We start from the raw sequence: 27,792 nt of genomic DNA on the forward strand, positions 1-27,792 counted from the left end.
CCCCATCTCCCTGGGGTTTGCCCACTCTGTGCTCATCCTGCACAGTGCGGGCATGGGTGGCACCAGCTTTGGGCAGCTTTTGGTGAAATTCCTCTTCTGCCCCACTGCTCTGCTCTGTTTCTCTCCCGCAGGTGTGCCAGGGCAGAAGAAGGTCCCCAACCCCGCTACCTGCCCCCTTTTCCCTTGCTGCCCCTCCGTACTCTTTGCACCCTCACCCCGAGCTCAGCACCGAGATGAGAAGTGTGGACAACCGTGCGGGAAGGAGACCCGAGCTTCTTCCTTCCGGCTCTGCCTCTTGCCCTGTTCCCACACGGCCCCAGCACAGCGGCTCCCGCGGGCATCATCCCCACGGGACGTGCTCCTGGAGGGGCCACCAGCCAGCCAGCCCCTCCTGCCACTGCCCAGATGCCCTGGGGACAGCCGCCGGTCCCCCTGCTCCCCTCACCCTTGGGTGCAGCCTGAGACGTGCCCGCGTGGCTGCTCCTGCATTAAAGGACGGTCTCCGGGGCTGCGCCGCGTGGCCTCCTCACTGCGTGGGCCACGAGCAGCTGCTGGTCCACAGCCCCCTGGGGGAGACATCCTGGCCCTTTCCTGCCACCCGGCGATGTCCTCGTGATAGCTCTCAGGCCAGCACGCCCTGGGACCAGCCTTGCATGGGGTCATCTCTTCAAGCCCCCGTTGGCTGCTCCCAGCTCTGCTGAGAGCCCCAGTCCACCACCAGCCACCCCATGCCACCCTTCCCTATATCACAGCCCCCCAAAACTGCAGCTGGGTGGGTGCAAGCAGGGGGGGAGGAACACGCCAGCAGGGCTGGAGGGAGGAGAGGGGAGGATTGGGGAGGATTTGCACCAAAATGGGGCCTCTGCCTGGTTGCACTGCAGGGGATGCTGAGGCTCAGCCCTTGGCAGGGTGTTCCTGGTCATTGTCCCTGTCCCCAGGTACCCAGAGCAATCGCAGCATCCCCATTTTCAAAGCTGAGCCATCCGAAGGGACGTGGACAGGCTGGAGAAATGGGCTGCAGGGATCTTGTGGGGTTCCCTGGGAAGTGCCAAGCCCTGTCCCTGGAGGACCAGCCCCAGCCCCAGGCCCAATCCTAGGACAAACTGGGGGCACCCTCAGGGAAGCAGCCAGGCAAGAAAGGCCCCGGGGGCCCCGCAGGACACCAAGGTGACCAGGAACCAGCAGTGTGGCTCACAAAGAAGCCGATGGTGTCCTGGGCTGCTTCATCAGATGACTTCCCGAGGTCCCTTCCCACTTCCACCCCCTGCGGCTGTCACCCTGTGTCCCCCTCTGCATCCCCCTTGCAGGGGCAGCACCACCCGTCCCACCCCCAGAGCTGCTGCCCAGCGCCCAGAGCCCTTCCCACCCGCGTTTTCCTCCCAAATCTCGACGTGCTGGGGATGGGGGAGCTGCCAGCATGACCCCACCGTGCCGGGGTTCGGCTCCGATCTCGCCCCTCCGAGCTCGCTGCCCGAGCAGGCGCCGCGCCAGGGCTGCGTCCCGGGATCTGGGCGGCAGCTATCCCCGGGGGAGCTCACACACTCGGCTGCGATTCTGGCAGGGGAAGAAAGGTGTGGAGGCAGAGGCGATGGCTGTACCTGACCGACTGGAAGAGCTGGAAAATGCAGGGAGGTTTCATGGAAACAAAGCCTGCTTCAGACCTGAAACAGCAGCAGAAAACCCCAGCCGAGTCGGGGTCGAGAGCAGTTGCTTTGAGCTTGGCGTTAATTACGATAATTTGGGACTTTAATAAAAGGGGTCGTGTTTGCGGGGCAGGGAGGGATGGCAGGGAGATGAAAGGCAATGCGGGCGATGGGTGCTGTGGGACCAGGCTCCCGTGGGTGCTCCTCAGAGCCCAGCTCGTCGCCAGATCCTCAGCACCAAAACTCCCCAAACCGTGGCCGAGCAAAGCCTGGGGCTCTCCAGCACGTCTCTGCACCCGGGGTGCCCTCAGCAAGGTCCCAGACCTACGTGTGCTCATCACAGGCTGCAGCTGACTTCGTATGGCCAGCCTGGGTTTTAAATTGGAGGGAAAAAATCAAAAAAAACCAACCTGACCCCAAACTCCTTTCTCTGTAAGTTCACCCGCTTTTTCGATACGACGTTCTCCAGTCGCTGCTTTCATCCTGGTCTGGCACAAAACCATTCCCATGACCATCAGTTGCCATGGTCGACAAAGTTTTGTGGATTTCAGCTTTCTTAGAAGCATGGAAACCCCCCGCCTCGAGTCTCGAGGGGAAGACGCAGCTGTGTGCTTTGAGCTCTCCTGGCTCCGTGCCCTGGGAGCCAGCTCTTCTCCTGCCCCTTGCAGTTCCAGGGGGAATTTCAAGGTGCTCTCCTTTGGAGGAGAAGATGATGCTTGGAGCAGTCACTAATGAAACTGGATTTATTTCTAGAAGGGCATGAGTCAGTCCCGTCTCCTTGAACTGAACAGAGCCTTGTGCCTACCATCCCCCACGCCGTAACTTTTGGCAGCTGAGAACCCCCAGAGCAAAACAAGGGAAGCTCAAAATTGCAAAACTTGCTTAAATTGGTTAGTCAAAAAAAAAAAAAATAAAATAAATCTATGCAACGATTTTCAACTGGAAAGGTTTTGCTGTCAAAACTGCAGTGAGGGAGAAGCAAAGGGCTCGGCCTGATGTGGCCATTCAAAAATCTCCCTCCTAGCTGGCTGTAAAAAAAAAAATATCTCCTTTTCCAGGGTGCTCCCTGGGGATGTGTCAGCTCCACTGGGTGCTGCCCTGGGGGTATTTGCAGCTCAGCTGCACCCCTGCAGCTCCCTGCCCCAGCCCAGAGAGGAAAGTCAACCTCTGCCTCGTCGCTCATATCAGAAGGAATTCCTCATTAATTACAGCTAATTTCCTGTGCTGTCAGGGATGGGATCTGCCACACAGCTGCTTTCCAGCTGGCAACATCGGCTGCTCTCGGTCTGTCCATGTAATGGGTCAGCTGGGACGTTGCCAGCAACACCCCTTTGGGGCTGTCCGTGCATCATGAGACGTGGTCCTGGGGCACCACAGGAGGGGATCTGCTGGGGAGGGCACCCTGCAGGGCTGAGGGGAGCCCGAAAACATCACAGCACCCCTGGGGCTCCAGGGGGGCAGTTCTGAATCAATGGTTGTCTAAAATGTCCTTTCCTTCCTTCCTTCTTTCCTTCCTTCCAAGGCAGTTCAGACAATGGCTGTTCCCTTCCTACAGAAGATTTTATTCTGTGGTTGGGTTTTGCCCGGTTTCTGAACAGCAATGCACCAGCCTCAGATGTTTTCCTGCCTGGCTTTCTTTGTACAGTGCAGGTAGCTCAGTACTATGAATTTCTAGTGCATCACCCCCATCTTTCCAAAAGCTGAAGGAATTTTAGGCAGGGAGCAAAGGTGCTGAAGGAGCTGAGCTGGGGCCGAGGCTGGGGACCACGCAGGGCAAGGCGGAGGTGCAGGATCCACCGCTGGGCCCTGGGGCGAGGCAGAGGAATGCCCTAATTGCAGCACGGTTATGGAAACTGGAAGCTCTCCACTGCCCTGTAGCCAAAGAAACAGGCTCTGCATAGGGATGAGACACAGGACACTGTTCCCAAGGGAAAAAAAAAAAAAAAAAAAAAAAACAAAAAGCAAAACCAGCTGATACTGGTCTAGCTCCTTAGCAGGTATAAATGGGTGCCTTCTGCTGATCTGCATCAGTCTGGCCTCCTGGAGCTCCTCAGGAGCTGCAGGGCTGGCTGCAAGCTCTCCACCCTGGGCAAAGCGGGTGTCCAGGGAGAAGCACAGCTCTGCACCGTACCCTTGTCCTGCTCCTCTCCTGGGTGGAGATCTGGGGCAGCACACACAGCAGCCTGGTGCGTGGAGCAGGTCTGGATAAATGTCAGCCTGGTTCCCCACTTGTGCCCGCACCCAATTTCATCACATCCTGCTTTGTGGACCTGCAGCTTGGGCTGAGCTGGTGAATGCTGCTTTGGTGATGAGCGTGGGGCAGCCGAAATAGCTTTTGTACAGGGAAGTCTGGCTTCACAAAGCTGCTGGTGTGCGCTGAAGGCGTCGGCAAGCTAGTGGCTAAGGGTGACTCAGTAGGTAAGAGTTTTCCTGGATTTCCAGGAGCAAAGGCTGGAAAAGGTCAGCCACGGTTAAGAAGGAAAGTCCAACCAGAGGTAAATAATCAGTTAACAGATAGGAAACAGCAATGGCAAGATAAGCCTGCAGATAATTTGGGTGTATCCAGCATGGCAGAGATGAAGGGTCATGATGAAGGCATTCTGAGGAACCTTGCAGGATTGGGATTTGGGAATAAAAGATAAAAGTGCCGATGAGCTTCAGGAAGAGTACAAAGTGACACACAGAGAGAAAAATTCAACATGACTTCATGTTTAAGACAATGGGCTCGAGGCTGGCCATTGTCTACCTGGGAGTGAGAGCCTGGGATTAGAGCAAACATGAAAGAAAAGAAAAAAAAAAAAGCAGCACAGGGGAAAACATGAGCTAACCGCTCTGTGACAGCACAAATCTCAGACCAGGAGTGTCCTGGAGGCTGGAGATCAACGCTTCGTGCAGCCAAACAGCTCAGCATGAATCAGCCCCAGCTGGAGAGGTGGGAGCTCTTCCTGCAGCGCGGAACAGACCCGGGGAACTCCTCGCTGCAGGTTCACGCCAGCAGTTCTCCTGGGCTTGAGAGAACCAGGGCAGGTCCCCGGAGGAGCAGCCCCCTGGGGGGGTCTTTGATTCAGCTCAAAAATTGTCTGAGCTGAAAATAAAGACCGGAGGAGTGTGAGGGGCGAGCGTCACCAGCGCCTGTCCCCTGCCTAATCCCTGTCCGCTAAATGCCTGTCTAGAATTTCCTCATTGTCGTAACCAGAGGAATCACAAACCGTGAGGTTTTATGTTCCTTTGCCGTATAGATCCTAGCTGGGGGTGTTCTTTCACTACGCTGGTGTAATCCTTTTTATAAATCCTGTTAAGTCCTGTGCTTCAGTGATATCCTTTGGCAATGAGTTTTGCAAGTAAAGTGCTCGCTGTGCATTAATCAGAAAGGTTTATTGCTTTATAGTAGCTTGCTGATGCTGGACTGCTATATATAGTTTGCCAGCAATTAGCGGGACGCTTACAAGGTTATTTAAGTAATTTTTTTCCCTTGTGCCACAGCTCACTGAACTTTCCGTATGTATGACAGCACTTGAAAGACAGCTGTGACAGCGAAGAGGAAGAAAAGCAGAACGAGCCTGGCTCGTGGTGGATGGCTCATTTGACAGGGCTGTATTTTAGAGACGGGATTTTAATCAGGCACCTTTGGTTCAGAGAGCTGCTTGGGCGCTGGGCACACCCTGTGGGGCAGAGGCAGGGAAAGGTGCTTGGCCACATCACCTCCCCTGGGGACCCTGTGGGGTCCCAGAGGACATCTGCAGTCATCCACCAACCTGCCCAGCCTGTGGTGCTTGGGGTGCCCCCGTGGCCCCAGTGAGCCCCCCATTGCCTTCCCCCTGCTCTTCAAAGAGGGCACGGTGTGAGAACTGGGGGCACGGGGACTGGGGACCAGCCTGGAGGGGCTGGTGGCTTGGGTGGGCCAGGCCAGGAGCGGGGTGTGTGTGCACAGGGCTTCAGCACCCAAAAATCACCCCCTGCTCAGGCTTCCCCCGCCTCCCCAAAGACTTTCTGAGTGCTTTTTACTGCAGCAAATCTAAAAAAAAATGGAGCTGTGTCTGCTCCACCCAAGGCATCCAGACCAGGCTGCAAAAAGGGGGGCACCCTGCCCTGCTCTTTGGAAAGGGTCGGTCTGCGCCCTGACGGAGGTGTTTTAATGACTGTTTTGGATCCCGGAGAGCCAGCGGCTGCCTCCTCCCACGCAGCCCAAGGTAATTCACCTCCTCCAGGCCGGCGTTGGAGGAGGTGTTGACGGGTGCAGAGCTGCTGGTAGAACAGGTTCTGGGCTGGGAGTTGTCTCCAAAACCCTGGGAGACCTGGATGGATCCAGCCCCGAGCGCGGGTCCCTCTCCGAGCCCTGGCACAGCAGGCAGCGAGCAGGGATTTGCTCTGCGTGGCACTCCTGGGCAGGGCGTCTTTTGCGCGGCGCCGCTAGTAGACAAATTACAGCCTTGCCTCTGTCAAGGTAGATAAGAGACCATGTGATGCTGCGTGGTGGTAAACGGGTTGCAGGCAGGGTAAAGGTGCACAGGGAAATAACCTTGCAGGGAGTCCCTCCCTCCCCGAGCAGCGCAAATCCCCGTGGGTCCGCCGGCGCCTCGGCCTGGATGCCAGCGCAGGTTTTGGGGGCTCTCTGAGACTCGTGAAGCCGCGATGTCTTACAGCAGGAGGAACTGGTCCGATCTCTCCAGGTGGGTGCCTGGGGGGTGGCTGAACGCGGCCAGGAGGCGAGGGTGGGCTGCCGGCACCGCGGGGCGTCGGGGAGGACGGGGACGGATGGGGGCTGCTGTTGGGGGACTGCTTGAGGAGGTGGCTCGGTGCTGCTGGGGTTTCTCGTGGGTGGGTGAGATCAGAGGCAGTTTTGTTTCTTCTGCCTGGGGAAGCTGAGCTCTGCGTTGGAAAACAGCTCTGGAAAAGGCATCCTCGCCCTGCGCTGGGTGTGTTCCTGGTCTCTGGGTCTGTTTGCCTTTCCCTGGGCTCTCTCCGGTGGGGCTGTGGCACCGGGCTTGCTCCAGGGGTGGCTGTGGGACTTCGTGCTCACCCATGCAGCCCCCGGGTGCATGTCCCGGCTCTGCCCATCTGGCGCTGAGCAAGCCCTGATTCATCCCCAGCCTCTGAACCATCCCGGCCCTGCCGCTGCGCCCTTCCCAAAAAGCAATTTGGGCTCCGATGGAAGCTCCTGGGCACGGCCGGGTGAGGCAGGGGCTGGTGGCTCACAGGGATGCGGGGTCAGCACTGACCCCGCATGGACCTGGGGCCGATACCACCAACCTCCACTGCTGGCTGCACGGGTGGTGATGGTGGTTCAGACACAGCCCACAAAACAGAGCAGAAATCCCCATCGGGGTTGTGGATCAGAGACCACCTCCCCTCACCCAGCTGTGAGACGGAGGCCAAAGGGTCCCCAGATCAGCTGTAATTTTGGGTGAGACACCCAGCCCAGTCAGCACAGAGTTGGGAATTGAGGTCCTGTTGCTCAGAGGCTGCCAGCTCACACCACTGCCTCCATCATGGGTGCACAAGTATGGATCCAGAGAACATCCAAACCCCGTCCAGATCCACCTCTGAGCTGTGCAGCTGCCCAAACGCAAGCCCGGTGGGGTCCTGCACCCGGGAAGTTTCACAAGGCAGTGAGGCAGCTTCTCCTCTCGCTAGAAGAGGCAGAATTCCCTGAAACAGCACAGATGTCAAATATCTCAGCACTAATGATTAACAGGGCAGGAGACGACAAGGCAGGGGAGACTTGCCAGTCTTCTTTTACTCATCTCTTTGAGGTTAAAAAAGGCAAGACAGTGAGAAAGAAATCCCTCTTTGAAAAGAGGAGGGAAAGACTGGCAAAGCAAATCCATAGCCTAATGTGTGGATTATTTAATTACCGATAATGAGGAATTGCACGTTGGTAACGCCAGGATATGCGCTGCCTCTGCAGGAGCCAAGCAAATTCGAGGCAGGAAAATCTGTTTCATTTTGAAGAAAGCCTGTGCATGCAAATCAAAGAAGTAACCGGCTCTCACACGTGTTTGGACTGGCTTTGGGGCTCCACGCTGTCACTGCAGGAGGGACACGCAAAGAGAGCTTGGCAGAGGCACAGCCCTGCAGCCTTGCAAGCACAGCCCAGCTGTACATCAGCGTTTGCAGGCTCAGGCCCATGAGACAAATGCTGCTGTGGGGGGCTGGCTGGGGACATGTCCCCAGGCAGGACGAGACCCAGCTGGGGATGCTCACAGAGGCTCCCTGTGGCAGGTCCCAGCCTTCTCCATCCCCGTCCCACCCCATGCCACGCGTTGGGGACCACCCTGGGGTGGCATGCTGGGGGTCATGGGGATGGGGGAGCAGGAGGACAGCATGTCCCGTGGCATTGCTCTGTCTGCAGGCAGGGGCTGAGCTGGGACCCGTGCTCTCCGTTCTGCTTTACTGACCCTCCAGCGCTCCCCTGCCTCCATCCACCAGGAAGAACAGAAGCCGCGAGTGGTTGCGGGGGGTAATGTGGTTTAATTTATGACCCAGGCTTCATTACACAGTAACTCGCAAACCACACGGCGAGTCACTGTGTCCACAGCGGTGCTGGCGATACCACAGACCCAAGCGTGCTCTGACTTCCAGGTTCATAAAAGTCAAATTCAAAGCAAACCCTGGGCCCGGATGAAGCTGGAGTGCCAGCCCCTGGGAGTCTGCATGGGGCCAGATCCTGCACGGGAGGGCAAAAGCCAGGGCTTCCCAGGAGGAAGCTGCCCCTCGTGGTGCTGGTGACCCCGTGTGTGTTTGCAGCTGGTTCAGGACTAGTGCTGCAGGTACATGAGCGCTGTTGTGAAAAATGCAGTGCAGGCACGAAATATTGCCCAACACTGCTCATGCGCCAGCAGAAAGGCTGGGCATGGTTTGCACGGCGGAAGGAAGGGAAAGCTTCCCAAACAACTTTTTATTCGGGTTGGCATTTTAGCCTACAAATTATGAATTGTTTAAAATAAAATCTTTAAAGGTGAGACTTTAAAGGTTCTTATGAACCTTGTCATTTTGGTATAAGCTGTGACTAACACATTCCTGGTCCTTCTGGCTTTGGGAGGCCACACTTGGGGAGCAAAGGGGCTCCTGTGTCCCTGTTCCTGTGTAGAGCTCTTCAGCGGTGCTCGCCCTTCAGCCTTGGACGCTTTTGCATCTGAGGCTTTTTGCACAATAAAAATTAAAATGCCACCTCCATAATTCATGCTGGGGCTAAAACCGTCTGCCACTCGCGGTTACCCTTCGAGGTCGTGTGGTTGAGATCCCTGCGGTGGCTCTAGGGTCTTGCTGAGTTACAGGTTAAATATCCGTGCCTGGAACGGATTGCTTAATGTAGGGATTCCTTTTAAATGACTGCTGCCTTGAACAGGAGAAATTAGGAGTTGGGAAGTCAAGTGCTTGTGTTGGGAAATGCCCGGATCAGCTGGGTGGAGTGAGAGCACTTTGCGACACCCGGCTCGTATTGGTGTCCCTCTGCCCCTGCCCCATGAAGGGCCCTTCCACCACCCCCTGGGCCCTTCCGAGGGCACTGTGGTCCCTTTTCTCTGTAAGATCCCTGCGAGGCACAGAGCCTCACCACGACCTTATGTTCTACCCCAAACAGCCTGGCCAAGCAGAGGACGCTTGAGGATGAAGAAGAGCAGCAAAGGGAGCGCCGGCGAAGGCACCGGAGCCTTCTGTCCTCCTCATCAGTGGATGAAGAGCCTCTGAGCCCAGTGAAAGACCCCAGCCCAACGCCCAGCAGGTGCGTGAGGTCCTGCGGGCATTGGCCTCGCTCGTGGTGCTGAGCACTCACAGCTCTCTGCCTTGTTCTCTTGCCTGGGTTGGAGAAGGGTGGGATGTGGCTGCATGGACAAGGTAAATAGGACACATCCCCCTTCCCTGGTGCTAGCACAGGCCAGCTGTGTGGTGAATGCAATGCAGGGATTCAGGATGAGGATAAATATTATGCCAATGTTTTATGGGGTTTGCAAAGGCTTCTGGACACATTTATGGAGCCACTGTGGGCTTCTGAATATCAAGACATGCCCTGAAGTCCCCCAGCTTCCCCTGGCTGGAGACTTCATACCTGTCCTGCACTTTCCCTAGGCATCCACTATTATCTTGCTGCTGCAGCTGCTGAGAGGCCTCTTGCACACAGCAGGGCTCTGCTGTTACCAGCTCTCTGGCTTTGTTTTTGCTAGCATTTCTCTTTCCTTGGTAGAGATGGGAACGGGAAGGAGCTGGGCTGCCTTCACCCCACTTAAAACATTTGTTGGCCAGTCCTGCAGGCACTGGGAGGTGCTTGCTTTCCCAGGAAACGTGCTACTGCCCTGGGTTGAGGCTGCAGAAAAGCTTCATTTTTTCTACCAAAAACAAGGAAAAAGAGTAGTAGTCCAAACTTATGGAAACTTTTTGCCGCAGCCCTAGCACAGGCTGCCCCAAGGCTGTGGGGTCTCCTTGGGAAGCTCCAAACCTGCCTGGACGTGGCACTAGGCACCCTGCTCGGGGTGGCCCTGCTGGAGCAGGGGGGACTGGAGGGACCCAGGGGGCCCTTCCCACCTCGACCTCTCTGTGATTTTGTGACTCCAGAGACACCTGTGGTCTCTCTCTAGGCCCCAGTCCCTGGTGAAGCCGGCGTCTCCAGAGGAAGAGGAGGAGCGCAAGCTCTCGGAGGTGCTGAAGACGCAAGAGGGGAGACGGACAAGGTCCCCGATGGCCGTGTCTGAGAAGCCAAAACAGGAGAAGGAGCAGCGGGAGACAGTGCAGGGAGCGAGCTGTGAGCAGGCTCAGCCCCACACGGGGCAGGAGAGCAGCCGGGCTGCAGACCAGGGTCAGGATGCGGCCACGGGCAAAGAAGCACCACCAGGAGACCAGCACCTGGAGCCAGCCCGCGAGAGGAAGGTGGTGGTGAGGGGACGGCTGCAGGACAAAGAGGGACAAGGCGCGGGGACACCCCGAGGGGAGCAGCGGAGGGATGAGGGGGAGCCACAGCAGCAAGCGGCTCCGGAGCTGGGGACCTGCCGGGTCCGTGAGGTGAAGATCCTGACCCGAACGAGGATCCGCAGCACGGAGGAGAAGATAGGCTCGGAGGGGACCCCGTCTCCGGACCAGCAGGTGAGCAGGATGTGGGGAAGGTGATGAGTTTTGGGGTGTGCAGTCCTGGAAGGACAAGAGCAAGGGGGAGAGACCAAAAGGAGGAGGGTCTCAAACCCCTGTCTCTAAACCATTTCCACCCTGGCTGCTCTGATCCCTGTACCTGAAGCTGAACCTTCCCCACAAACTCTGCACAGGTGCATCAGATGTCTTCTTTTTCCTCAGCATCCACCCAGGAGCCCCTTAAAGGAGGTAATACAGCCACCTCCCACCCAAGATGAACCTCCAGAAAAGTCAGAGACTTCTCGAAATTATGCCACTTACAGCAGCTCCATCAGAAGAAGCAGCCCAAGAACCGTCTCCTTTCGGGTAAGAGCAAAAGCAAGTGGGAGAAAGACTCCTGTTAGGGCAGTGGAAGATGAAGGAAGGGATGATTTGTTGGCAGAGCCTGTTCCAAAATGTGCGTTTGAAATCCATCCTTGGTCTGGGCATTGCAGATCTTCTTCAGTCTTCCCTCCCTTTCCCTTCTCCTTGTCAGACCAAAGGCGGGTGACTGTGGACAAGTCCATGTTCATATACTTTGTGCTGGCATGGAAACTTGTGGGAAGTGGTTAGACAACAGGGAGCTTGTTGTCCTCAGATTTCCCAAAGAGTCACAGAAATGACCATCCACCCTCTGCCATTTCTGTTCTTCTCTGAGAATGCAGGAGGAAAAAATAACCCATCCTCCCTCTTGTTCCTCGTTATATCCCTGAGAATATCTTCATTTCTAGCCTGTGCCCCCCCTTCAAAAAAAAAAAAAAAAAAAAAAAAAAATCTGGAATAAAAGGCTGGGAAAAGCACAAAAGCCACTGAGATCCTCCGTGCTGTGAATTAGGGTCTGACTCTGACCCAGTTTTCCACGTGTTTATCTGTGATGACCAAGGATGGCTCCAGTGTCTCCTTGCCTTGTGTCTTCCAGGTGATCTCAAAGAAACAGAAAGAAGAAGACGAAAGCCCACTCACAAGGAGGTCAGCAACCCTCTGCATGCTGCTTTGGCCTTCTTGGGCAGGGATGCTCGTCCCTTGTTTTCCAAGGGGGAGGAGGGGATGGGGCCTGGGACAGGTCTGCTGTCCCCAGGGTGCCTGGCTGACCGGGCAGCGATGCCTGGGGTGAGAGCAGGCAGACCAAAGTCCACCACAGAGCTGGAATCTGTACAGGTCACCCCCAGCTTGCCCCTGTGGTCTCTTGAGGCAGTCTCTGGCCAGCGTTTTCATCTGCACTGCTAGGAGTTGGTTACAGTGCCATAAGGTGTCCCTCAACCCTTGGAGCCACCCAAAACCCAACCATACAGGTCCCTGAGCAACTCGATCTCGCTTTGGAGGGCAGTTCGAGTGGCCCTCCACAACTCTGTGGCAAGGTTTGGGCTAGGGGCTTAAATCTTCTCAGGGAACTGAGGGCTCAGGTCTGGGAGCAGTGGGTGGATAAGACTCCCTGTCCTACTGGGGCCTACTGGGGGCAGGATGAGTGCCTGGGTCAGAGGGGGTCTCCTCCCAACAAGTGGAGCCCCCCAAGACCATGGGCTGAGTCTAGGGGACTGTGGGGGCTGCATTCAACTCCCTCCCCTCTTCTTCACCAGCGCGAGCCTGAGGATCCCAGGTAGCAACACCACCATCGAGGAGAAGCTGGAAAAGTACACCTCGGCCGTGCAGGTACTGAAACCCTCAGCACAGCCAGGATGGTGCAGGGATGGGGGGGGAAGAGGGAAAGGGGGCCTGGAGCTGGGGAGAAGGCAGAGGGGGACTGGGCTTCACCAAAAAAAAAAAAAAAAACAGCCCTGATGGGGATGATGAAGGCAGTCTCATGCAGATAAACAGATCGGCCACGGGGTTTAGAAGCAGAGGGGATATCCCTTGGAGAGGGTCGTGAGGATGCTGCATGGTCCTGGTGGGCAATCCCATGAGCTGGTGATGGGCAGGGAAGGAGCTGACCCAGGGCTTTGCTCTTCACCCCTCGGGATGCAGCACGGCCCCTGCTCACAGCCCTCTCTCCTCCCAGCGTTCGGGGTCGGTGAGATCTTCCGTGACTGTTCAGAAGAGCCTCGTGGTGACCTCGGAGGGGGTGGCCAGCAAGCGCAACTTCTTCGAGACCAGCGCTCCCAGCAAGGCTGAGCCGCTCGCAGCCAAGAAGGTGAGGGCAGGAATCCCCTGGGAGGGTCCTGTGCAAGGGCAGACACCAACTTTTTGGGCAAATCCTCCCCGGTTTGGGTACCAATGCACACCGTGGCAGGCTGCTGGGGGGAGTTTGGTGGTTGTTTTGTGATCAGGGCTGGGCTCGAGCCACCGAAACTGTGCTCTGGCAGAGTGTGGGTTTGTGCCGATGTGCTGGTATTTGGGGAGCTGGGAGGGAGCCAAGGTGTGGGCTGGTCTCTGCCTGCTGCAGGCTTGCCCTGTCTCCCTGTGCCCTGGGGTTTGTTCCGGGTTGCCTTCATGCGATGGGAGAGCTGGTGCTGCAACCCTGCTGTCCCTCTCCTTGCCACAGGACAACCTGAAGATCCCGGGGTCGGTGACGTCCCGCATTAATCTGTGGATCAGCCGAACTCAGGAACCTGCCAAGGAGGAAAAGAGCAAGGTACCAGCTTGTGCCAAGAGCTCGGGCTCAAGGCCTGGGGGCTGGCAGCCTGGTGGGACACCCCCTTGCAGCTGGGGAAGGTGGGCTTGGAGGGTTTGAAAAACCCAGGTTGAACCCGCTAAAGATTTGGGTCACAGGTTCAGCTGCCACCTGCAGGCCGCTGGGAGATGAGCTGCATGCTCGCTGCTCACCCACTGCTCTGTGGGGCCTGAAAACATAGAATGGAAATGGGTCAGGTTGGAAGGGACCTCAAAGACCACCTAATTCCATCCCCCTGCCATGGGCACACCGCCTTGCACCAGACCAGGCTGCCCAAAGCTCCATCCAGCCTGGCACTGAGACCTGGTGTGCACCAAGAGGGCCTGCTGAGTACTGGGCCTGATCCTGCTGCAGATCCCAACCCCCCCAAAACACAAAACACAAAAAACACCCCCCCTGGGGGCACAAAGTGCCTGGCTTTGGGGACTCAGACTCGGGTGCTGCTCCAGGGATGTGGATTAAAGGGAAATGGGCAGGAGACCCTTTGGCCTCAAGACAGCTCACTGTACTTGGAAAGGGGAGAATCAGCCAGGACAAATGCTGGGCAGGTGTCACCCCACAAAGCAATAGGATTTTGCCGCTGCTCGTGGCAGCTGTGTAGGTACAGGAGGGGCAGCTCCAGCCCAGCCCCGCAGCCCGGGCGGGCAAGCCTGGGCACCCCGGCGCTGAGCTCCAGGATTAGCACTGCCCAAACGTGTCTGTGCCGGGAGGCTGAGCTGGCTCCGGCTGCTGGGAAAGGGTTTGCTCCTGGGGTCACTCCTGGGTAAGGCTTTTTTCCTCGTATTTTCCTGAAATAAAGCCCCCATCCACCTCTGTGGGCTGGTGCTGCAGTTGTTTTTTTTGGGGGGGTCTACCAGGTGTAGGATCTCAAGGCTGGCTGGTTTTAGCTGGGGCAATCCCGCTTCGAGGGCTGCTTACAGACAGCAAGGCAGTAATGCACACGATGCATGGAGGAAACCTTCTCGTGCCACTCACGACTCTCTTATTTGCAGGACGTCGGGAAAATAAACAGCCTGCCAAAGCGTGACGTCTGGGTAAAGCAGCCCAGAGATGCCCCTGCAGGCACCAAGGTAGACGTGGAGCTGCGCTGAAAACTGCTCCGAGCTGGGGCACAACTGGGACCTGCTCACCCGTGCATCACCCCCAGCCCCAGCCTCACTGTTTTTCACTTTCTCTTCCAGCTGCAATAATATCGTATGCAATAATATCAGATGATCTGGGGAAAAACTGGTTTGCTCTGAAGATCAAAGCCTGGCCCTGCCCAATCATCCGTGCCAGCCCTGCCCACTGCCACAAGAGTCCCCACTGCCACGTGTGGGTGGAATGGGGTGGCCGGGGTCCTCTGCTTGTGGGCTGGGAAGGAAGAAGGCTGGAATCCCATCCCTGCGTCCCCAACCCTCACTCCCTGGCTCTCCAGGAATTCCCAGGCCTGGAGGTTCCCTGCAGGTGCTGAAGGCAGGCTCTGGCCTTGCTTCCCTACAACATTTTGGCGTTCTGCTCCTAATCCCTGGCTGTGCCCCAACCCGTGCTTGCTAAGGGGAGCAGCCTGTGTGTGTCCCTTGCAGCTGGATCCTGCTGTTGGGGTGAGAGGCTGCCGGGCCAGGGCAGTTTTGGCTGCCCACCCATGGACTGTGCCCATCCCTGAGTGTGGCGTGAGGTGGGGGTGCAGGCAGATGTCACCCCCTCCCCAAGCTGTGACTGCTGGAAGGGACCCAAACCCCTAAAATGCTGTTTGCCAAGTTGCTCGTGCACCAGCCTAGCTTGGAGACCCCGTGGAGGGACAGGTGGACCTGACAGCACTGGTGCTTCCCTCCAGCACACAGCTCAGACACGTCCTTCACCACTCCCATCCCCTGCAAGCAGTGACCCCTTTTGCTGAGTGCTATGGGGAGGGCAGGCTGGCCACAGACCTATTTGTGGGGCTGCGTGGAGCTAGGAACCCTGTCCTGGACCCTTTCTGCAAGCCCTGTTCCCTTCTCACACTTCCCCTGGAGCAACCTTTGCGATGCAGATCCCAAAGCCACCTGCTCCCCACTCTCCCCGGCTGCTGCACCCACCCTGGGGGGTCACAAGGTGCTGTGGGCAGCCCATAACACGATGCTCAAATCCTGCTGGGGCTATGCCACGGGCTGGGACTGTGCCTTCAGCAACCACTGCGGTGTCCAAATTCGGTGTGGGACCCTCCTGCTGCCCCTTGGTCTCATCTTGCTTGTTGGGCTTTAGAAGGGATTTGGTTTTCCTCTATGCCTTTTTTTTTTTTTTTTTTTTTTTTCTAATAAAAGTTCTTTCTAAGAAGCTCCCGGTTGGCTGCTCCTGGACTGGGACCTGAAAGGTTTGCTCCCCATCTTCTCTCAAGAGGAAAAAAGGCAAAAACCTGAGACGGATGTCTCAAAGGGGGGGTAAAAACAATCCGAACCTTCACAGGACAGCGTCTTGGTGTGGAGGGTCTGGTCCCCGGCTCTGCCTTATCAGCGTCCCCAGCCCTAGAAGGTGACAGCTGGCTGGCTTGTGTCAGCCCCTCGGGCACTCACGTATCTCCGTCCAGCGGGTTTAAAATAGCAAATCTCTGAGGCCACACAATAGCTTGGGCTTATATGGGCTCCTGGGGGGGCAGGGGGAGCGCGGAGGGGGCCGGGGCCGCGGCTGCCGAAATAGCAGCTCACAAGTGTTGCATTCCTCGCTGGGCGCCGGGCGCATTCCTGCCGGCGCTGCCCGCCCCGGGGTGGGCGCTGGGGGCCCCTTAAAGCCTCTGCCCCCCAAGGAGCACACCCCAGACACCCGCCGGCTTCCCCACGGCTCCGTGGGACCTCACCTGCGCCCCACAGCAGAGGTAAGGCTGGGGCGGCTCCGTGGGATGCTCGGGCTCTGCTGTGAAAGCGCAGGAGATGCAGGCCCCGCGTGGATTTGGCTCGGGGTTGATGGCCCTGCCCAGCTGCTTTCTCTGGGATGTGTTTCTGCTGTGAAGGCATTCCCTCGGGGAAAGCATCAGGACCCTCTCCAGGGGGTTTCTCTGCAGCACATCCAGTGCTGCTTGAGTGACGTAAGATGGCTGGAAAGGATTTTGGGTGCCTTTGGGGGATCTTGCAGATCCCTGCTCCCCATGTATCTGGGCGGACAGGAGGGATGCGGTGCTGTGGGAGCATCGTACTGGCCCACGGAGACCAGCAGAGCCAGGATGCTCACTTTTCTTTCAGAACGAGTGTTCAGAGCTTTAACTGGAAGATTTGTCCTGCTTCTGTGCCATTTTCTGCACAGAGGATGGAAAAATATTTCTTAGAGCCACTTTCCAGTATAACATTATCTTTTCTTGTGTGCCGCCTTAACAGCCCTGATTTTGCTGCTGTTCCTCAGCAAATGTTTGGTGGTATCTGGTGATGTAGCAGAGAGGAGATGCATGGGAATGCAGAAATACACTTCCAGAAATCCATGTTTATAGCCTCGTGGAGGGGATCTCTGCTTCTGTGTTGTACAAGGGCCACATGAAGCCCTGGGTGCTAGTGGCCACATAAAAGGGTTTGGCCAAACTCTGAGGTGGCAGGACCGTGCCTCACAGGGCCAGGCACGGGGAGTTCTGGGGAACGCGTGGGGCTGAGCCCCGGGTCTGTTGGAGGGATGGGGACAACAGCAGCAGCTGGGGCAGTGAACACGGGGCAGACGGGGCTGGCTTCTGACTTCATTTGTCTCCAAAAAGCACTCCTGAGTCATTGCTCAGAAAGGAGGTTTGACAGCCGTGTGGTATGCTGAGGCATCCCTCCTGCAGTGCATCTTCCCCATGCCTGTGGGTCCCGGTCCCGGATTCAGCATCTTTAATGAGCGATCCTGAAGCCTCTCCGACCCATCCTGGGTAATGAATGCCCGACAGATGCAGCCAGGGCCAGTTGTTCCCGGTTGCCCGATGGGAGCACTGCTCTGGGAACAGGTGGCTCGGCACATGGGGGTTATTTCTAGAGCTGCCTCATGCTCTCCTGCCGCATCGCAGCCTCGCCGAGGTCCCGCAGGAGCAGGGTGGCCGGGCTGTGCAGGGGCTGGGCTGTGCAACCTTGTGCTTCAGCATCGGGTGGGAGCAGGGTGAGGAGTGCCGACGGGTGGCATTCACCCCCAGCCACAGGCTGGGAGGGAGATCGGTGTGTGAGGAAGATGAGCATGGACATTTTCCATGGTTTTCGCTACACTTAGACCTGCTGCTCAGCTGGGATCTGAGTTATTGTCGCCTGTAGCTAAGCTCAGCCTATTGCAGATAACGGGATGTCCCTGCAAGGTTCCATATCCCAGCTGAGCTAAGAATAGTCAGGAAGCAAAACAAGCTGAACGTTATAATTGGGTAATTTTCCTGTGCCCTGAGCAAACACAGCACCTTGGGATGGCTCCAGCAAGGGGAGCTGCGTGTCCCAGACGTGGCTCCTGATGGCAGCTATCAGCATGGCACGAGGCCGTGTCTAATCTCCTGCCTCTTATTTGGGGCAAGCTCTGATCCTGGGACAGGAGGAGAGTGGGGGGACCTTATCTCCACTGAGATATCACCACCACAGCCCGGCGGGGGACAGCTCCCAGCTCCAAGTACTTTGGAGAGGCGCAGCATCACTGTGCCCGTGTTGTGGGTGCCGCAGGACAGGCTGTGCTTGTCCTTATCTCAGCTCCTAACCCTCGCTTTTTCCACCTTGCCTTGAATTCTGCTAGATAACCAAGCATGTCGGACTCTGAAGAGGTCGTCGAAGAGTATGAGCAGTAAGTGGTGTGTTTTTAAACACCTTTCTCTCTCCCAATTCCTGTCTTCCTGTAGGGTCAAGCGTTGCTTAGAGGTGCTGATGGGGGGCCCAGCTGTGGTTGTTGCCCCAGCACCCAGCATGAAAGCATTTTGGGATCCCCCCTGCCCATTGGCATCACTGCTCTGACGGTTCTGTGGGGAGTCTGGAGCCGATAAGCAAATGCTCTGCAAAGGAATAGACCCTGCCCTAAAAGTTATGTGCTCTAAACCAATGGGACAGAGCTGAGAAAACACTGGCTCCATCAGCGTGTCACTGATAGGGTCCTACTGCAGCATCCTGAGCATCCCAACAAGGCCCAAATCCAAGGGCAGATTTTGCTGGTGAGGGCTGCTGGAACACCTGAAGGGAAGGGGATTGACCTTGGAGCCATGTGGCTATAGGGATCGGTCCAAACGTGGCTGCTATTTCCTCATGCACCATCAGCAAAATTAGATCTGAGCCTGTGTCTGATATAAGGGCGAGATGTAGGCTGCCCATTCCTAGAGTTTCAGACCACCTTCTCGAGCTGTGAAATGGTCCTGGGCTCTGACCACCACCGGAGTGCCAGCTGAGCACTGCAGGCTGCCCGATGTCTGCAGCCTGCTGGGTGATGTGGGACTCGACCTGTCCCCACTGCCACCTTACAGCACGGCACCCCGCAGCCTGCTGAGTACCCATACCCGCCGCTTGAGGAAATTTCAGCTCCTTTGCAGAGGATTGCTGTAACTGGGGCACTTTGTGTCGTGCTTTGCAGGGAGCAGGAAGGTAAGGGGACGTGGAGCATCCACAGCTGCCCCGAGACTGACGCTAAGAAATGATCAGAGCAGCTTCAATAACCTGCGTCTTCTTTCCCTTCCCTTTCTCCTGTGTGCACATGTGCTCTGTGAAGAGGAGTATGTGGAAGAAGGTAGGTGTTTTGTTTGTGGTTGGAAGGATTAGTGCTGCTGGTTCGGTGTTATGCTCGAGTGGGTGGTGGTGGCAAGCTGCTGGGCTGCAGTGGGCCAGAGGAGGCTGTGTGAGGCTGTGTGAGGCCATGTTGTGAATTCCTCCACCTGAAACATCAGTGGGATCAAAGCCGGCCTGAATAGTCTTAGGATCTCTTTTAACAGGGAGATCCCTTGTCTCAAAAAAGAGGGGCGGAAATGCTGGATTTGGGTATTTTCAGAGGTGTGAGCACAGTATCTCAAGGGGAGCTGGCGCTTCAGCTGAATGTATGTTAATGGTGCTCGAGGAGAAGCCTCCAGCTGCCCCCGTACGGTGAAGAACCGACCTCCCCGCTGCATGCAGCTGCTCTGGGACGTGGCTGGGCTGAGCATGCGAGGCTGGGCTTGGGGCCTGGGTTTTGCTGGGGCTCTTGCTGCTTCAGGGCACTGCCAGGCAGCCCGGGCTGCTGCAGGGCGAAGCATCCTGGAAGTTAAAAGCGAAGGGCTGGAGTCCTCATCTCACGCGTGCTGTAGCTACACCCCTCAGCTTTACGGCGTCTCACTAACCTCTGCGCTTATTCCTTCCCCTCCTCCCGGGCTCAGAAGAGGAAGAATGGATTGAGGAAGAAGACGGTAGCTATTGCACCTTTCTTTATTTCATCTCTCCACTGCTGCTGTGAACACGTTGTGGGTCCATCTGTCTCGTGCCTTTCCCCGGCTGGGGAAGGGTTTTCTTCCATTCTTTCACTTCTCTCTGTTGCTTCTTGCACTCCCCCCATCCAGCCGTGCTGTGCATACCTGCTCTCGTTCTCTGGTTTCTGTCTTCCATCTACCCCAAAAAGTGCCCGTGGCTTGCTGTTTTCTTTTTCTTTCTTCCTCTCTTGCTGCGGGACCACAAGTCTTCCCAGGACCTGTGGGCCCTAGCGCTGCTCTCGCTCCGATGGAGGATTCTCATGGGGATACTGCTCCCTCCAGTGGAAAAAGGCTCCAACCGTGGCATAAATGAGACCTATGCCACCCAGCCTTGTTCTTTGCTGGGTGGAGGAGAGCAACAGCAATCCCTCCTCTGCACCCTGGGGTCTGAGGGCCTAGCTTGGCGGGGAGGGAACGAGGGACAAACCAGGCTCTAAATCCTTTAAATTTATCCCCCTCCCCACCCAAGCAGAGCTTTCAGGTGCAGGTTAGAACGAAGCCCTTTGCTTTCTGAGCTGCTGCTTCTTTCTCCTGTAGCTTCCTCTCCCTCGGGGCTCTTTGGCATTGCTGGTGGCCGGCTCTGAGCCACAGATGTCCCCCAGAAGGGGGCTGCGAGGAGCCAGCAGCAGCCACGGCTCTCGCAGTGACCCTGCCCTTGTTCCCCAGGTCAGGAAGAACAGGTAGAGGAGGCAGAAGAGGAGACCGAGGAAACCAAGGCAGAAGGTATGCACATGGTGGGAGATGCCACGGTCGTGCTCTGTGTTGGTGGGGTGCTGGTTTTCGTGCTGTGCCCCGGAGCAGGGCTGGGATGTCCTGGTGTCACCTACGGCAGGGCCAGCAGCCCCCGTACTGCTGGTTTCCAGTAAAGATGTGCCAAAACTGGGGTGCCCTTCCCTGCCCTTCACAAGTGCTGAGTGCCTTGGCCCTACAAGCAGCATGAGGTTAATGCTGCTTTTTGCTGGCTGCTGACCTGCCGCCAAGTTGGTGGTGTCCAGCCTTCCGAAATAATGCCAGAAACGAGTAGAGCCTGTTCCACCAAGAGGTAGCTGTCGTCTTGGAGTGGGGATTTGCAGAGCTGGGGCCATGCTCTGATGTGTCTCACCATCCAAAGACCTCTTTGGAGAGGCCTGGATTGCCTGCTCTGTGTCCCCACGCAGTCCTGCCCGGTGGCCACGCTCAGGTCCCAGCCCTGCTCCACAAAGCAGGGTGCACAGGGGAGGCGGTGACCCTCGCCTGCGGATGCTCTGCTCACGTTCTCCCCCTTACTTTTGAAACAGAACAAGAAGATGAAACAAAAGCACCAGGAGAAGGTAAAGCAGGAGTGGAGGAAAGACATTTTGGGGCCATTTCAGCCCTGAACCTGATCTCCCAAGGTGCTGTCCCCTTGCTGCGGGGTTTTCAGCATTAAATTCAGCTGCTGCTGAAGGGAGATTCTGCGGCAAATGGGGCAGAAATGCCCGGGGCCTATCCTCTGCCAGGGCTGGGGCAGCAGCAGAACTGTAGGAGGGATGGCTTCATGCTGCCTCGGTAAGAAATTCACCCCCAAAACGGAAGGAGAGGGCAGAGCTATTGCTTTCTCAGGGGAGAAGGCGCTCCCCTGTTCATCCTGGAGAGCTGGAGGGGGGGGGGATTTTGTGGTGGGGGCAGCACCGCTTGGGCAGGGTGCACAGCGGGGCTGGCCCCATTTCCAAGCACTGTGTGTTCTGCAGGTGGAGAGGGGGACCGAGAGCAGGAGCCTGGGGAAGGTGAGGCATCCCCCCCTGATCCTCTTTGGGGTGGGTGGCACCATGCCTGGGCGGTGCAGGGAGGCTCCAAATGTTCAGTGGGGAGCATCGGTGTGTGTGGGATTTTGGCACACAGCTGGACACCTCACCCTGTGCCTCTGGGGGAGGAAGATCTACTTGGGAGAGAGGGGGAGGTTGGCTGAGTTTTGTGGGTTTTTGGGTCGAGGTGTGAAAGCAAATGCCTCCGTGCCACTGACACTGTCTTTCTCTCCTGTTCCTGGGGACCCACAGGTGAATCAAAGCCCAAGCCCAAGTAAGTTTTGGTGCATTTTCTCCGGTGCAAGGTCTGAACTAGAAGCTGTGCCTCCATGTGGTGGGGTTGGTGCCACAGGGTGAGATCCACAAGGGACAGCGGCAGTGAGGCCTAAAAAGCATGAAAATAGTGTGGAGACTGGGACTTGGAGAGAAAAGGGGAGAGGAACCAGGCAGATAAATGAGGGATACAAAGAGGATCCTAAGAATGGGGTGTATGGGCACTTCTGAAGCATTTTATGTGCTCCTTGGAGAAGGTCCAGCTACCCTGTGGCCCTCCAGCTGGAGGACATCTGCATGCACCCCAGCCTGGGGTATGTGGTCCTTGGCACAGCCAGGGTATCACCTCCCCACATGGCAGTGGGGGAGGGCTGGCATCTGTGTGAGCCCCTACAACCCCGGGACTGAACCCACAGGGGATGAGGGAGTGGTTTCCAGCTTATGCTGGAGCACACAGCCCCTCCACTCTCTTTTGGGTGAGTGGTAGGGTGTCTTCCAGCCCCAGGGTGCCTGGCAAAGGGATGTGGCCGCTCTGCCTGCCACTTGCGGAGTTATTTCAGCCATGCGGGTGCCTTGGAGAGCTTCCCGGGAATGCCAGAGGTCTTTCTCCGGCGCTGTCCAGCTGGCAACCTCCAGCAAGCAGCGTTATTCCCTGTCCTCAAAATGTGCTCACTCCGCAGCCCTGGGGGCCGTGAGGCTCAGAGAGGAGGGCTGGGTAGATCAGAGCATGGGTGGAAAGCCTCGTCCTGTCCTGGGTACCTGCTGCAGGCTCACAGCCCTCCCGCTCACCTTCCAGGCCCTTCATGCCAAACCTGGTGCCTCCCAAAATCCCCGATGGTGAGCGCCTGGATTTTGATGTGAGTAGCACACCCAGCCCAGCTCCGCGGGGGCTCCCCTCGCTCCTGGGGGGTTGCATTGTGTGACCATGGCTGTCACCCCCATTTCTGTCCAACGCAGGACATCCACCGCAAGCGCATGGAGAAGGACCTGAATGAACTGCAGGCCCTCATCGAAGCCCACTTTGAGAGCAGGAAGAAGGAGGAGGAGGAGCTCATCTCCCTCAAGGACAGGATTGTATGTCTGCAGCCTTCCCCTTTCCTCGCTGTTGCCACCCTCTGCCCCAGGCAAACAGCCACAATCCTCTCCCCGCAGTCCCCACAGCAGGACCTGAGACATCCCTCCCTTCCCCATGGGCTCTGGTCCCTGTACTCCTCTGGGAGATGTGGGTCAGCAGAGCTGCCCGTGGGGCTTTCAGGGCTTCAAAAGCCAGGGATGTGTCCCTAGGGACAAAAGGGATGACCTGGGACCCCCAGGCCATTGTCCTTGCCTCCCGCAGGAGCAGCGGCGGGCGGAGAGGGCAGAGCAGCAGCGGATCCGCAGCGAGAGGGAGAAGGAACGCCAAGCCCGTATGGCCGTGAGTCTTCCTCGGGGGACAGGGGCTCAGGCAGTGGCCTCCTGCAGGGCATGGGCACCCCCCAGGCCACCCACGCCATGTGAACCCACCCGTGGAGCACATGGGGGCTGCGTTTTGCATGCAAGTTGGCCCATGAGGTCTCCATCCATCCCCTCCTGACCCACTGCTAACCCTGGCAGGAGGAGAGAGCTCGCAAAGAGGAAGAGGAGGCACGGAAGAAAGCCGAGGAGGAAGCCCGGAAGAAAAAAGCTTTCTCCAACATGCTGCATTTCGGGGGTTACATGCAAAAGGTGTGATCCTGCCCCAGGGGTTGCAGTGAAGCTGTTGGTGCTCCCAAGGGGGGCTTGACCACAGGCTGGCCCCACAGCACCATGCAGATGCTCGGTGGTGGTAGCTTGGGGGTCCTATGGGCAGAAGAAGACAGGACACCATGGTTGGGTGACAGTAGTGACCAAAGTGGGCTGGGAGCCCTGTGCTGCAGGAGCTGGGGGTCCGGCCTCACCACAGGGACTGGGATTGGGGTCTGGGGGCTGTGTCTGGTGCAGTGCTGCCAGCATCTCCTTGAGGACCTCATGTACTCCTGGAGTGCCAAACACAGGGGGTGCCGGGAGGCAGAGCTGGAGATGGGGCAGAGCAGAGGCTGGGGGTGGGTTTCCTTCCCTCTGATGGACTGATGGCTTCTGCAGTCAGAGAAGAAGGGGGGGAAGAAGCAAACGGAGCGGGAGAAGAAGAAGAAGATCCTCAGCGAGCGGCGGAAGCCCCTGAACATCGACCACCTCAGCGAAGACAAGCTGAGGTGAGGGGTGCTGCAGGAGGGATGTCCAGGATGGGGTCCCACCCGCTGGGTGACGCGGGCTGTGCCACCCCAGGGTGGCTGTGCCAGGCCACCACGCCAGGCTGCTGGTGACAGCGTTGGCCATCAGAGGGAGCCATGCTCACATGCCTGGGACACGCGTGTCCCCACGGCCCTGACACACGCGTGGGCCTCGCATCGTTGGCAGCACGTCCCCAGCTGGGCTCGGAGCCTGCAGGGACCCATGGGGGAGGAGGAAAGATGGTCCCTGCCATGCAGGGGGTGCCATCACCCCCCAATCCCCTGCGGTGACCCTGCTGCCACATCCCTTTTCTGCACTGACATCACCCGTCCCTTCCCACAGGGACAAAGCCAAGGAGCTGTGGCAAACCATCCGCGACCTGGAGGCTGAGAAATTTGACCTGCAGGAAAAGTTCAAGCGGCAGAAATATGAGGTGAGCCACCAGGTCCTCCCCGGGCTGACTCGCCCTCTGCATGCCTGGCTGAGCCATCAGCTCCCCATTTTGAACACCGGGTGGGTTGGGTACCTGATGGAGATGGCTCAGGGACCAGGCTGTGTCAGAAAAGACCCGTGCCCACCTTGCCATGGGGTGACAAACACCTAAGAGGCTCTACACAATTGAAAGCAAAGCCACTTCTGCCTCCCATTTGAATATGAGCAGGGCTCAAAGCTGTGAAATGCTGCGGGATGTGGCTGCTGCTGCTGCTGGTGGTGGCCCTGTGGCCTCACAGCTCCTGGGGACTTGTACTCTGCTTTGTGACAGGCTTCCCACTGTGCAGCACATCACAGCCCTGTGCTAAAGCCCAGGCAGGGATGGCTGGGGAAGAGAGAGCAGTGCTGCACCTTCAGCCTGTCCCCAGCCAGGTGTGAGGCATCCTGCCAAGCCTCACCACCCACCTGCATTTCTCTTCCAGATCAACGTCCTCCGAAACCGCGTTAGTGACCACCAGAAGGTGTAAGTAGCTGGGCTGGCTGAGCATCCTCCTTCACCACCCCCTGCCCTTCCAGCTCCCCGCTCCCCTGGCCCCAGCTCTCTCCCTGTGTTTCTCCTGGCTGCCTCATGCCCGCTGGCACCCTGTGTTCATGGACCTGCAGGTCTGGCCCAGAGACCTCGGTCTGTGCCATTCTGCTGCCATCCAGAGATCCCCATGGCCTCCCAGCTCCACCGGCTCCCCCCTGTCCCAGAGACCCTGGCTGGGGACGGACCCCAGGGAGAGGTCTCTGTACCTGGAGCCTCGTGTCCTCCAGGGTCCTGCCTGCCTCCAGCTGTCCCTATCCCTGCAGGGCCTCTGCCCAGCATCTCAGGGAAGGTGCTGGAGACTTCAGCTTATGCAGGAGAGGAAATCCCATGGGCTGTGGGTGCTGTGCGGCCCCACAAATACAGGGGAACCGGTCCCCATGCCCCTTGTGCAGGGCTGGGGAACCCTTCATAACACTCCCAGGGTGGAGGTGGATGTTTAACCTGCACTCTCAGGAGCACCATGCCGCTCTCACATCCCTCTTTGCATGGGATGGATGTGCTTAGCAGCCTGCCCCCGAGTTAGCAGCATTCCCCCCTTGCAGTTAGCAGCATCCCCCCTGCATCCTCCCCTGCAGTGAGCAGCATCCCCCCCTTGCTCACACCAAATCTCTCTTCTCTTCTGCCCTACCATGGCCTGTAACTGCAGCAAAGGGTGAGTACAGGCTGCGTGCCCCCCCTGCATGAATGCTGCATGCACCCCTGGTGCTGACACCAGTCCAGGAGTAGGGCTGAGGAAGGGGCTGACCTGGGGACTGGCATCCAAGGGGGGGGGTCAGTGACTCTCAGGATGCCAGAAATGCCCATCAATGACCAGCTGAACCTCCTCCTCCTTCTCCTGATCCTTGGCCACTTCCCCTGGTTCTCGTTAAGGAGAGCGGTGCAGTGGGTCCTGCCTAACACCCTCACAGCTTCTGGACCTCAGGGGAAGGATCATGCAGCCATCACTAACCCTCTGTGGCTGGAGAGCCTTCGTTCTTTCTCTGAAGGATCACTGGGAGGGAGAAGCACGGGAAGGGGTTCGGGGCTGGTTGGAAACACCTGGCTAAATGCATGAGCTTGTTCCCAAAATGTCCCAAACCACACTTGAGCCCCATGCTGGGAAGGAAGACCTTTCCTGCAGGGCAACAAGCATCAACCAGTGATGGCTCGCTCCTCTTTGCAGGACCTCCGATGGCGCCCACCTCTCCCCTCTTTCCATTCTCACTCATGCCCTTTTGCACATCTTTTCCTCCTTCCCTTCCAGGTCGAAGGCTGCCCGTGGGAAGACCATGGTGGGCGGCCGGTGGAAATAGATGGCTCAGAAGGCAGAGGTGAGGCTCAGCCAGCCAGCTGCCTGCCCCACACCATGGGGCCTGCCCCGTGCCCGCCGCCCCACCGCGCGGCGCTCGCAGGGGCCTTGCTGCAGGCACGGCGTGCTCTGGGCGGGCAGAGGCTTCACGAGGTGCTGCTTCTCATCTCCACGCTCCCGAATGGTGTTGTGTCTGTAAATAAAGAGAGTGGTGAGGGGGTGCGGGTGTCATCTCCACCTTGAAGCTCTGAACCAGGGGGAAACGGGCCCTGGCCAGGCCCGGCCACTCGCCCACCCCTGGAGCACAAAAGAGGCAGCGGCCATCCAGGGCCTCCTGCACAACACGGCCCCTTGCCTTGTGGTCCTTGGGAGGCTTTGTAATGGACCTCAGTGCTCTGAGCTGCTTTTCCTGTTGCAGTCCTATGGCTGCTTCGCTTTGCTCTACCTCTCTGTGCCAGGGGTTGGGGGTGACGTGGGCAGGGGCCCTGTTCCCAACCCCCTTGGTCCATGGGTTGGTCACAAGCCCTGCCACCCACCAAAGGGGAGCAGACCCTCGTCTGCATATTTCTGACAGCTTCCAACGAAGACTGGAGGTGAGTCAGTGTGCAGAGACTGTTTTTTTTTTTTTTTTTTTTTTTTTTTTTCTGTCCTCGCAGGGGTGCAGATCCCTTTCATTTAGCTGTAGGCGTCTCTCTAGCACGCTCCCACATGCAGTGCCCACAGGGGCACATCTGCTGCATGCTCCCGAGCGTTTTTGGGACACGCATCTGGCCTGTGGGCCAGCAGAAGACACCAGGCTTGCACCAGGCTTGTCCCTTGCTGTTGCTCAACAGCATCTGGGCTGTGAGGCTTCTCCCTTGATAGGGGAAGTAATGGGGAAGGGCTGGAGGCGCAGGATGGTGGAGCTTCATGGGCTGCTTGTCACTTGGCAAGAAATTTCCTCTCCCTTCATGCTGGGGCTGCCTGTTCCCCCTGTCCCAGGCCCAGCCATGCAGGAACATGTTGCAGGTTTCCTGGTGCAGCCTGTCAAGCGATGCCTACTCCAACACATGCCACCAGGTTTGGGGGAGCGAGGCTGGGGGAAACCTCAGCTTCAGAGAGGCAGCAAGTGGAGGGCAACCAGCCTCCTATCACCCACCTCCTCAAAACCTGGGTGTGGAGGGATGAGCCTGGAACCTTCCTGGGACAAAAAGGGAGAGCTGGGGAGGCTGGAAGTGCTGGGGCAGCAAATCATGGAGACAGAGAGTCACAGAGTGGGGGAGGTGGGAAGGGCCCCTTAGGATCCTCTGGTCCTCCTTTCCCCAGCAGGGCCACCCCAAGCAGGGTGCCCAGGGCCATGTCCAGGCGGGTTTGGAGCTCCCCAAGGAGGAGACCCTACAGCCTCAGGGCAGCCCCTGAGCCTCCTCTTCTGCAGGCTGAGCAGCCCCAGCTCCCAGCCTCTGCTCCCAGCGGCGATGTTCCAGCCCCTCAGTCCTTCCATGGCCCTAAATCCCCAGAGGACAGCAAAGGT

General features: G+C 57.7%; 2 protein-coding genes across 4 annotated transcripts; both read left to right on the plus strand.

Annotated features, from left to right (window-relative positions):
- The first annotated feature begins 5,942 nt into the window (after positions 1-5,942).
- LAD1 (ladinin 1) lies at positions 5,943-14,438 on the plus strand. Its single transcript, XM_032203006.1, has 10 exons — positions 5,943-6,081; positions 6,193-6,313; positions 9,226-9,366; positions 10,217-10,718; positions 10,923-11,066; positions 11,659-11,708; positions 12,317-12,389; positions 12,736-12,867; positions 13,219-13,308; positions 14,340-14,438. The coding sequence occupies exons 1-10, from the start codon at positions 5,943-5,945 to the stop codon at positions 14,436-14,438; spliced, it is 1,491 nt and encodes a 496-aa protein (XP_032058897.1).
- Positions 14,439-18,034: 3,596 nt separating this feature from the next.
- TNNT2 (troponin T2, cardiac type) lies at positions 18,035-26,286 on the plus strand. Of its 3 annotated transcripts, XM_032203224.1 has the most exons (17): positions 18,035-18,072; positions 18,847-18,857; positions 18,982-18,999; positions 19,619-19,648; positions 20,375-20,431; positions 20,986-21,018; positions 21,418-21,453; positions 21,724-21,745; positions 22,541-22,601; positions 22,702-22,818; positions 23,081-23,158; positions 23,338-23,448; positions 23,845-23,954; positions 24,316-24,406; positions 24,888-24,928; positions 25,641-25,646; positions 26,238-26,286. In XM_032203224.1, the coding sequence occupies exons 1-17, from the start codon at positions 18,035-18,037 to the stop codon at positions 26,284-26,286; spliced, it is 909 nt and encodes a 302-aa protein (XP_032059115.1). The 3 variants fall into 3 exon arrangements, with proteins under 3 accessions (XP_032059115.1, XP_032059116.1, XP_032059117.1); XM_032203225.1 differs by lacking the exon at positions 19,619-19,648; XM_032203226.1 differs by lacking the exons at positions 19,619-19,648; positions 21,418-21,453.
- Positions 26,287-27,792: the final 1,506 nt, after the last annotated feature.

The sequence above is a fragment of the Aythya fuligula genome, chromosome 25 (genome assembly GCF_009819795.1).
Source record: "Aythya fuligula isolate bAytFul2 chromosome 25, bAytFul2.pri, whole genome shotgun sequence".
In the NCBI taxonomy this organism is placed as follows: Eukaryota; Metazoa; Chordata; class Aves; order Anseriformes; family Anatidae; genus Aythya; species Aythya fuligula.

Bases quoted from the DNA above. Each gene is read 5' to 3' on its own strand.
- LAD1 (XM_032203006.1), top strand. From the start codon at position 5,943: ATGGATCCAGCCCCGAGCGCGGGTCCCTCTCCGAGCCCTGGCACAGCA. The intron at 11,067-11,658 runs GTAAGAGCAAAA...TGTGTCTTCCAG, and splicing joins CAAGAACCGTCTCCTTTCGG to GTGATCTCAAAGAAACAGAA. The intron at 12,868-13,218 runs GTGAGGGCAGGA...TCCTTGCCACAG, and splicing joins AGCCGCTCGCAGCCAAGAAG to GACAACCTGAAGATCCCGGG.
- TNNT2 (XM_032203224.1), top strand. From the start codon at position 18,035: ATGTCGGACTCTGAAGAGGTCGTCGAAGAGTATGAGCA. The intron at 21,019-21,417 runs GTAAAGCAGGAG...TGTGTTCTGCAG, and splicing joins AACAAAAGCACCAGGAGAAG to GTGGAGAGGGGGACCGAGAG. The intron at 21,454-21,723 runs GTGAGGCATCCC...GGGGACCCACAG, and splicing joins AGAGCAGGAGCCTGGGGAAG to GTGAATCAAAGCCCAAGCCC.